At 36.1% G+C, this 10,801-nt stretch overlaps 1 protein-coding gene across 4 annotated transcripts; it reads left to right on the forward strand.

Moving 5' to 3' along the window:
* The first annotated feature begins 3,868 nt into the window (after positions 1-3,868).
* Positions 3,869-7,673, forward strand: LOC125274680 (fucolectin-1-like). Of its 4 annotated transcripts, none has more exons than XM_048201084.1 (9): positions 3,869-3,949; positions 4,134-4,193; positions 5,235-5,296; positions 5,448-5,727; positions 5,894-6,030; positions 6,115-6,153; positions 6,708-6,987; positions 7,170-7,306; positions 7,416-7,673. In XM_048201084.1, exons 3-9 carry the CDS (start codon positions 5,236-5,238, stop codon positions 7,418-7,420), a joined length of 939 nt encoding a protein of 312 aa, XP_048057041.1. In that variant the 5' UTR covers positions 3,869-3,949; positions 4,134-4,193; position 5,235; the 3' UTR covers positions 7,421-7,673. The 4 variants fall into 4 exon arrangements, with proteins under 4 accessions (XP_048057041.1, XP_048057040.1, XP_048057039.1 ...); XM_048201083.1 differs by having other exon boundaries at positions 3,870-3,949; positions 5,442-5,727; XM_048201082.1 differs by having other exon boundaries at positions 3,902-3,949; positions 4,137-4,193; positions 5,442-5,727.
* The last annotated feature ends 3,128 nt before the right edge of the window (positions 7,674-10,801 follow it).

Genomic DNA, 10,801 nt, shown 5'->3' on the forward strand with positions numbered 1-10,801 from the left:
TCCTGTAGGCTGCCTCGTCCCCACCAGTGATGCATCCTATCACTGCGGTGTTGTCCGCGAACTTCAGGATAATGTTGTCCTTGTGGGAGGCGACACAGTCGTAGGTGAACAGGGTGTAGAGGATGGGACTGAGTACACAACCCTGTGGAGTGCCAATGTTTGTGATGATACTGGCTGAAGTCCTATTACCAATCCTGACAGACTGAGGCCTGCCAGTCAGGAAGTCTAGGAGCCAGTCACAAAGGATGGGATGCAGACCAAGTGTGGACAGTTTGTGGGTGAGTTTATGGGGGATGACCGTGTTGAAGGCGGAGCTGTAGTCGATGAAGAGTATCCTGAGGTATGAGTCTTTATTTTCCAGGTGAGAGAGGGAATAGTGAATGGCAGCAGCAATGGCATCTGAAGTGGACCTGTTGGACCGGTAGGCATACTGCAAGGGGTCAAGAGTGTCTGGTATGCTGCTCTGAATATGAGCCAGCACCACTCTCTTGAAGCACTTCATGATGATTGGAGTGAGTGCCACTGGCCTGTAGTCGTTCAGGCAGGTGGGTGGGCTCTTCTTAGGCAGGGGGATGATGGTCGTAGTCTTAAAGCAAGAAGGAACTGTGCACTGGCTGAGAGAGAGATTGAAGATGGAGGTGAGAACATCAGCCAGCTCGTTGGCACATGCTCTGAGTGCCCGCCCAGGAATGTTGTCCGGTCCCGCTGCTTTGCGAGGGTTGATCTTCCTCAGGGCTTTGTGTACCTGGCCTGTTGAGACGGTTGGTGGGGTGGAGGGGGGTTGGGTGGTCCAGGTGTGTGTGAGCCTCCTCTCTGCAATGTAGCTGGAGGCCTCAAAGCGGGTGTAGAATGTGTTGAGGTCGTCCGGCAGGCTGTCTATTGAGGTGATGTTGTTACTGGTGGTCCTGTAGTCTGTGATGTGCTGAAGGCCTTGCCACATCCGCCCCAAGTCAGCAGTAGAATAGAAGCTGTCCAGCTTCTCTCTATACCGCCTCTACCTTTACAATCTGATATAAAAATACATTTCTGTGAAGTGTAAACTTTGTAGTATACAAATTTTACCACAATTTTTAACACTGGATTAAAGGAGTTCCAAAGTACAACAAATAAAATCAGACTGAGAGTTTGCTTTCTGAGCACCTTGCAGTACTAACTAAGTGGAATGAATGGTAAAGTATAAGCAGTGTGAAACATGAAGCAAGAAAACCCAGGATTCCATTTACCCAGGTTTTATAATGACCCAAAGCCTTAATTTGTGACTCGCTGTTTGCACTGAATTTTCACTCTGCCATGAAACTGAAACAGGTTTTGTGGCTGTACCTTCTTACTACACCAAAATATTTAGCTTATTTTGTTGCTTTTTTGTTCATTTTGTTGCTTATTGTTTTTATTCATATTATTCACTTGCTTTCTTATTTTATTTTTTGTACATTGTTGTTTTTAGTTCATTTTGTTGCTTTTTTAGCTCCTTTTTTATTTTTATATGATATTGCAGAGGTTTATTTTTCATGTTTTTTCAAGTGTACAGTTTAATTTTTTTGCATCTTGAAATAAGTATTTCTATGTTTTGTATCACTCTGTGTTGTGTATGTTTCCTTTTCTGGTCAGAAGATAACTGACCCTTTAAATATACTTTGTAAAGTGTTACGAGGCATAAATAGTCCTTACTTTAGATTAACTCACAAAAATAGTTAACTGACAACTACTAAATGTTTCATAACTACCTGAATTAATCATGAAAAAAACAGTATATGTGTTAATAAAACATTTATTAACACACTGTGTAAATATTACTATATGTCTAAATGATAATACATATAAATGTGCATTTAAATGGTATAATAATCATTTACTTAAACTTTCTAAATGATCTTATGAACCACTGACAACTCCTAACTAACTGGTTTGTAAATAGTATAATACTTAATTTAGAAATGATAAATTGATCATTAATAAAGTATGAAAATACAAATTTTATTTTATTTACAAGTTTGTCTCTGTAGTATTCAAAAGACAGAAAGTGATTAAAAAAAGTGCAGGTCAGCGTTATTTATTTTAATATAAATAAAACTGCAGATTATGATTTAAAATGATTATTATTTTATTAAATACTTATTACATCTAGGTAGTTTGACAAAAACTCAAATCTCTGTAATTCTGAAACCAAAACATCCATGCAAAACGTGGCACAATGCAAAAAAAAAAAAAAAAAAAACTAAATACAATTTAAATGTACTCAACTGCAGAAGATCAGTGTTTACATCTTGATCACAAGATCACACATTAAGTACTTGAACACATGATGAAAATTTCATGCACAACCAATTTCTGTTCACAGACCTTGATATTGGATCTCTCTGATTTTGCACGCACTCTCAGTCCTCTTTGCATTGGATTTTGGAAAATAGTACTTCAGCGAGTGTACATCAAATGTACACTCAAAATCAGAGAGGATTGTGGGTATAAAGTAGTGAGCGAAAGTAGGGAATTAAATCGTTCACTCAGAATTCGGACACCATTAAAAAAAAATGGCAGACACCCGATATAGTGCACTAGTGGATAGGGGGTGGTTTCGGACACAGCTTGACACTCTAAATCATAAATCCTCTCCTTGGCCTCAAGAGATAGTAAAGTTTCCATCGTATGCGCACTTCAGAATCTTGCCAAAAGACGTAGATTATCCGGGTACTTTTTGCCTATTCTTTTTATGAGTACTGTGAATTCAGACATACTTTTGACACACACTGTTTTCCACCTACTAGGAGGGAAGTATGCAATTTCGGATTCATTCTTATTGTAAATAGAATCTATTGATATTTAAACTTAGTGTAAATAGCATCTATCGCTAAGAAAATATGCTAGTTTCACTTCAGTGTAAACACTGTATAATCTCAGATTGCATCTATCGCTATTCCACTTAATGTAAATAGAATCTATTGGTTTTTGCACTTAGTGCAAATAGCCACTGTCATGTTATATTTACTGAGCACTACATAGTTCTTCCTTCTTTAATTAAAGTAAACACAACCAAAAAGTACCTAACTGCACACATGACAATGAATACTGTTTACACTGAGCATACAACCTTTTTAACTACAAAACAACATATTAATTGTTTCTGTCTTGCATACCAGGAAAAGCGTTTCAGTTTTACTTTTTAAAAATTTTAATGAAACTGTAGCACATTAAAAAACTGTAAATACAACCAATAAAACCAACACAATAACCTATATATATGACAAACAATTTTGTTGTAATAATTAATGCAATTCATCATTGTGCAAAAAAGTGTTTTTATGTGTGTTTCTTAAAATAAAGTTAACTTTGGCCAAATATATTAAGTGTTTCTATTTAATGAAGAAAGCAAATCACAGAAGTGTAAAATTAAAGTAAACTTCTTAAAGAAAAATCTCTACCAGTGGCATAGCATCCATAGGAGGACATTTAAAGGCAAGTACAAACATTTTCTCAGTGTTACTTGATAGAAAATAGGGAAAGCCATTTTATTGTGTTTGTCATAGCTTGAACATTTCTGGCCTCTCCCCTGGATTGCAGTGTGCGCTCTTTACAAATCACATGATAGTGATGTTACGAATAACACTGAAGCTTCGAGGCTCATATCAAGCACACAGCACAGTCTCCAAGCCCCGTATCAGGGGGTGTATTGGTCTCACATAGTTACCTGATCGATGACAAAACAAAGCCTTACTTTCTGTCCAACCATGTGGGTGATTGTCCCTTTGCATGTTGGAATAATCAAACCCCAAAATAAGGTTCAAACTAGGGCTGTCACGATATCAGCTTACAAAAATGTAATAGGTCCATTTAATGTTGATTTTTCAGATATCAGATAAGACTCATTTGGTTGGGAGGGACTTAATTCAACAATAAATAGAGCATCATTTCTGAGCACAATATTGTTCAACTAGACCCTCTTCACAGACTGCTGGTATGTATTAATATTCATATCTATGTTTAATAGCCCATTTTTGGTTTGAAATGTTCTGACAGCATACTATTCCTTATGTGAATAAAATATTGGATAAATAATACATATAACAATTGTTTATAAAAAATATTATTAATTACATGTATTTATTATATAAAAATTATATAAATATTTTGTTAAAAAGCAGATAACTGCTGAACTGTGAAGGTCTTCTGTGAGGTTGATACATTGATACGTATTCCAGGTGAGTTGAATGTTCATGCACTCTCTACCTCTAATAATCCAAGTGAGTTTGTTGATAATTAAAAGCAGCTAGATTAAATTACATTAAAAACATCACAGTTACTTATTGCACAGTGAGTTTCATTAGGTGGTAATTGTTCAGTCTATCGAATGCACTGAATATGCTCAGTTATACTATATCACTAAACTGAATGATTAATTAAATTTGTAATTTAATACAACAGGTATTATTAATGGTAAAAATGACTATACCAGTCACTTAATTAATCACAACTGTTCTGATATAAAGAAGGCCTTTTTAGTGAAGAATCTGGTGTTTCTTTCAGAGCATGATATGCAAAGGAGGTTTTACTAATAAAATTACATTTTGGTTGGACAATTCAAGGCGTAAAAATATAGTATATAGTAGCTTAGAAGTGTCTTGTTGCCCTCACTGCAGTCCAATAATGACAAAAGAACATTCAACAAGAATCCTTTTGACAAGACAAGCAGTTGGCGGTGTCACTTTGTAAAAGAAAGATGTACATACATACTACATGCGTATATGTGTTCTTATACAGAGTACTCGTGCCAAGCGTGCATATCCACCTTATTTTTATAGTTTACTACACTTTGATATTTTTCATTATTTTCCTAAATTTGAAGTCTCGCACTTTTTTACAGAGATACCTTAAATCTGCATTGACAAATAAGGTGGATAGACTAAACACATAATACGCATTGCATGATGTCACCGTTTTCAGAAACTTGCACTTTGAAAACCCATTTTCAAAAGTTTGCATTTTCAGGCCACCAAAATGCATAAGTTTTCCGTTTTTAGTTGAAAATGATGTTGTGTAAACACAGCCACCCCTGACACAAAGGCATTTAAAATACAAAGAACGGAGGCAGGTTGGTCACGTTACACTGATTTTAAGTCATGGGGTTCTTCTGTCATTACAATAGCGATATATGTGTTTCTTTGTTTAAATGCAGATGATAAATTGAAAATTATTCCTTCATATGCTGAGATGAGGTGATGTGTTGTTGTGTCTTATATCAGGATGGCCATACGTGTGATTGTGTTTCTAACACTTACTGGACTGTGCGTCGCTGATTCCAAAGGTACGTTTAGAATAATACAAGTAAAAATGCCTGGATTTAAAAATCTGTAACCATTGTGTATCATTACATATCAATCAGATTAATTTATTAAAATTATAGGCTGAAACATGGTAATTTAAAGCTTGTGATTTATTTATTTATGAAGAAACAGGGAATCTTGCTTTTGGAGCCACAGCTGTCCAGTCTACCACATACCCTCTATCGGGAGCTCAAAATGCAGTTGATGGCAACAGGAATTCAATTTTCAATCGACAATCATGCAGTGCGACTAATGCGGACAAGGACCCCTGGTGGAGAGTTGACTTGCTGGATGTCTACAAGATAACCAGGGTTAGCATCACTAATCGAGGAGATTGTTGTCCAGAGAGAATAAACGGTGCTCAGATCCGTATCGGCAGCTGCTTGGAAAATAATGGCAACAATAATGAGCTGTAAGTATTGTCTCTCTCTTAATACTTTCACAAATGGTTAGAAAATGAGTAAATAAGATCAAATTACTTTGAATAAATCCTTGCCTTTGACAGAAGTATATTTAATATGCTTCATGATGTTTTGATACGGCCCTCTCTATTTCTCTGTTACTGTGTTTCTTCACAGGGCTGCGACTGTTGAGTCCATCCCACCTGGAGAGACAAAATCATTTGAGTTTCAGCCTATTGCAGGGCGATATGTCAACATTTTTATTCCTGGGCGCAATGAATATCTCACACTGTGTGAAGTCGAGGTGTTTGCAGGTAAGGGACAGAGAGAGAAGAAAACTCTGTGATAGTATTTATGTACTTATTAATGTGTTTATAACTTTATTATTTTATTAACAGAAAACAACACACCGTCATACACTTGTGTTCTAACCCAAAGTGAGTGTTTTTCATTACTTTGAATGTTGTTGTCAGAAATATAATATAATAAATAATAAATAACCAAATATATAATTAGATGGATATATTGATTTGAGTTTAAACTGTTTTAAATTCTTACTTGTTTATTATCTTAGAATCCATTACAGTGTACAAAAACATTTATCAACAATCATTCGGGCAACTAGACAAACACTAAAGTACTCTCAATACCAAAAATAATTCAATACAATCAATAACTAAAACAGAAGACGACAGAGAGTGAGTCCGCGGTGTGATCCAAGAAACATTAAAGAAAGACCGGCTTCAGAAACCCGGATGAACTGTCTGTTATACAGCGTTACTATTGATGACGGTCATTATCTGGAAATATCAGACCTCAGAATGTCACGACTGACCAATCAGAGTCAAGTATTCCAGAAAGTCATGTAATAATCATTTGGATTACATATCTTAGCATTATTTTGCTCATTATCTTGTAATTATACTTTAGCACATTAAGATACAAAAGAAAAGAATAATAAAAAAATTGTTTATTATTTTGTGTTAAACAGGGAATCTTGCTGTTGGAGCCAGAGCTGTCCAGTCTTCCACATATCAATTAACCATTGCTAAGAATGCTATTGATGGCAACAAGAATTCAATTTTCAATCTTGGGTCATGCAGTGCGACTAATTGGGACAAGGACCCCTGGTGGAGAGTTGACTTATTGGAAGTCTATGAGGTAACCAGGGTTAGCATCACTAATCGTGGAGATGGTTTTGTAGAGAGAATAAATGGTGCTCAGATCCGTATCGGCAACAGCCTGGAAAATAATGGCAACAATAATGAGCTGTAAGTATTGTCTCTCTCTTAATACTTACACAAATGGTTAGAAAATGAGTAAATAAGATAAAATTACTTTGAATAAATCCCTTTAAAACAAACTTTCCTTTGACAGAAGTACATTTAATGTAATGCTTCATGCCGTTTTGATTTGCCCCTCTCTATTTCTCTGTTACTGTGTTTCTTCACAGGGCTATAACTGTTGCGTCCATCCCGCTTGGAGAGACAAGAACATTTGCTTTTAAGCCTATTAAGGGGCGGTTTGTCAACATTTTCATACCTGGCCGCAATGAACATCTCACACTGTGTGAGGTTGAGGTGTTTGCAGGTGAGTGATAAAAGAAGAGAGACATGATGTGTAGACATTTGTACTATATGTACTATTTATACTATGTGTACGTTCCCTTAATGATTGTTCGTTCTGTTTTCATTGCCAGATTAAGTGGAATGAGATGATGTTACACCACAGTCCACTGATCCTATAAGCAAAATACCAAACTACTGTTTTCTGAGCAATACTAATATTGCACTTTTTTCATTGTTTTCATTTTATCCGTGCACCTTTTATTCTTAAGATAAAAGACAAGTTTCAGTGCACATTCAGTAAAGGAATGAAATGGATCTTAAAATGTACCTGTCTTTTACTCATCTTTGTTTATCTTTGCTTTCTACATGAATAAATTACTTCAGCATTGTATGTTGTATTTCATGTTTCTGGATCAAAAGGGCTCATTTAGATATTCAAAATGAGGAGGAGGTGTAGTGTTACATAGCTACCCATCTAGAGTTGAGGAGCTGGAAACAAAGTAAAAAAGAATTACATTTTTCATAAAAGAGAAAGGGAAAAAAGAAACATGGATAGAACAAGGATGTAAAACCTTCTTTCCCAGAATTAACAACACAACCACCAATTCAACCAATATTAACTTTTAATTCTCTGTTATAAAGAGGAAAAAAAAAAAAAAAAAAAAACCTGCACAAAAGTAACAATAACCATAACAGAAATATCAAAAAGAATAGTAATGAAAATAGGAGCAATAGCTTCAGAGGAGATCCAGGCCAAAATAACCCCAGAAATCTCTCTAAATTACCTGGAGAAAGATAGAAAACCCAGAAAAATAATTGTCATAACTCTTCCCTCTCTCCCTGTTTAACCATATACAGGAGAAAAGCAGGATTACAAACAAAAATTGCACCCTCCACTTACATTTCCCAAAACAAGAAAGAAATAAAGATACAGAAGAAACAAGCTGTTTACAACATAAATAAATCAAAGAGAGTGAAACATGTTCAAACACATTCCAAGTCTCTTTCTGTTAAGAAACAGTGCATCACAAAATCCTGAGCTCACTTACTCAAACAACTCAATATGAAATCAACTCATGATTCTGGGACGGAAGCAGCAGGAAGGAATCATCTTCATGAAAGGAAGACTCTCTCTCTCTCTTTCTCTCTCTCTCTCGAGTGCATGCTGGGAGTGAGTGGGCGGAGTGGCAGCGTCTGAGTGAGTTGCAGCGTGTTTGAGTGAGTTATTACTTTTTTCCTTTTCCTTTGCTTGTTTAGTTTAGTGTAGATTTGTTTGTCGCCGATTTTATCACCTAAGGGTGGTAAAAATGGGGACAAATTCAGATGGTTGTGCTTCTTTAACCGCTCAACATGGGTGTAAATGTTTACCTGATGAATCCATAACAGTTGAAGACTGTCTAATTGCGATTAGCAGTGAAGTTGGTGCTCGGAATATTGTGTCTGCATCAAGGATGAATAGAGCGGTTGTTGTTTTTTTGAGAGAAGTATCTCTGGTTCAGCATTTAGTTGAATTTGGTTTATCCGTTAGAGATACGTTTCTACCAGTTTTGCCGCTATCGAATCCTTCTAAGAAAGTTATCCTTTCGAATGTGCCTCCATTCATTACTAATGATTCACTCGAGCGTTTGTTGGGACGCTATGGTAAACTAGTGGGCCCGATTAAAAAGATCCCTTTAGGATTAAAAAATCCAGAACTCAAACATGTGATGTCGTTTAGACGTCAAACTTTCATGATCCTGAATGCTGAATTTCAATCCTTGAATACTTCAGCAAAAACTACTTTGCTGGGTAAAGAGTATACTATTTATATCAGTACTGAATCAATGAAGTGTTTTACTTGTGGGAAGTATGGTCATACAAAATTGGCATGCTCAATGAATAATGAGGCTAATATTAATGTGACTGAACCTAATCCTTCCATGGAACAATTGCCTTCTGCTCTAGTAAGTAATGAAGGCGGAAAAAACAGTGATGGTAATGTTCAAGAAAATGAAGCATCTCTCCCTAAAGATGGTGAGAGTGCTAACGAACTTGTAATGGACAAGCATTTTGATGATACGGTAACGGTACATACTTCCGTGAATACCGTTGTAAGCGTAAGTGATGCAGTGCGTGATGGAGTGGAGAGCGCTGACGTAAATCCCAGCGAAATTTGTGAATTGGAGCGAACTGTAGTGAGTGTTGAGAACGTGAAGCCTGGCGGTGAGCTAATAGATTCGCAAGCATCGGAACTTGATTTGTCACAGGGTGATGCAGGAATGTTGATAGAAGGAATTGAAGTTCAGTCTATGGATTCTGACAGTGATACCTCTGATATTGCAGAAAGTCTTGGTAATACAAATTCTCAGGGAGGCTCTGCAGAGAGTTGTCTCAATCCTAAATTGAAACATCCTTATTATACAGTTCGTCAAATAAATGAATTTCTTGACAATACTTTCAACCAGCGAAGACCAAGACTTGAAAAATACTTCCCAGATTTACAGCTTTTCATTGATTCATGTACATTGGCTATGAGAAAAGCAACATTGGAGGAGCTTGATCAACCTAAGCGATACAGGCTCAAAAAACACATGAGTATTGTTAAAAAAAAGATTAAAGGCTTGTTTTAAGGAAATAATTTTGGGGTCATGATTATCAGTATATTTTTTTGGGTGTTTGGATACCCTAGTATTATTTTTCTAATGACATTTATAAATATTGGATCCTTTAACATCAATGGATGTCGGGACACAACAAAGAGACTTGCTCTCTTTAATTATCTAAATTTAAAGGGGGCGGATATTATTTTGCTCCAAGAGACTCATTCAAACTTACAGAATCAGACACAGTGGAATTGTGATTGGAAGGGAAGTGTTTTAATGAGTCACGGGACTAATGTTAGTGCTGGTGTTGCTATACTTTTTTCTCCACGTGTCTTTAATCAACCAGTTATGTTTGACATAATACCTGGTCGACTTTTAAGAGCAGATGTTATGGTTGGACAAATAAGTTTTTCTTTTTTTAATATATATGCTCCAAATTCTGGACAAGAGCGTAAGATATTTTTTTAAAAAATTGTCTGATGCTTTGTCACAGTGTCCACAGGATAATGTTGTGGTAGTAGGAGGTGATTTTAACTGCACTGTAAATCCTGACTTAGATAGAAATCATGATGAACCTCACTTAGGTTCTGCAGAAGTTCTAAAAAATGTTATTGGTTATCATGATTTTGTTGATTTATGGAGAGATAGTTTTCCTGGGGTTAAACAGTATACGTGGTTAAAAACGAACTCAAATGCTTTGTCTGGAGCGAGACTTGATCGGTTTTATGTTGCTAAGTGTAATAGTGGTAGGTTTTATAATAGTTTAATAGTACCATCTTTTTTATCTGACCACCACTATATTTCCGTGTCTGTTTCTGTCCTGTCTGCTAAAGCCTATAAGTCACACTGGCACTTTAATAACAGATTATTACAGGATCACTCTTTTATTCACTCTTTTAACCTTTTCTGGCAATCATGGAGAGAGGAGAGATGTA

This window comes from Megalobrama amblycephala, linkage group LG9 (genome assembly GCF_018812025.1).
Source record: "Megalobrama amblycephala isolate DHTTF-2021 linkage group LG9, ASM1881202v1, whole genome shotgun sequence".
Taxonomy (NCBI): Eukaryota; Metazoa; Chordata; class Actinopteri; order Cypriniformes; family Xenocyprididae; genus Megalobrama; species Megalobrama amblycephala.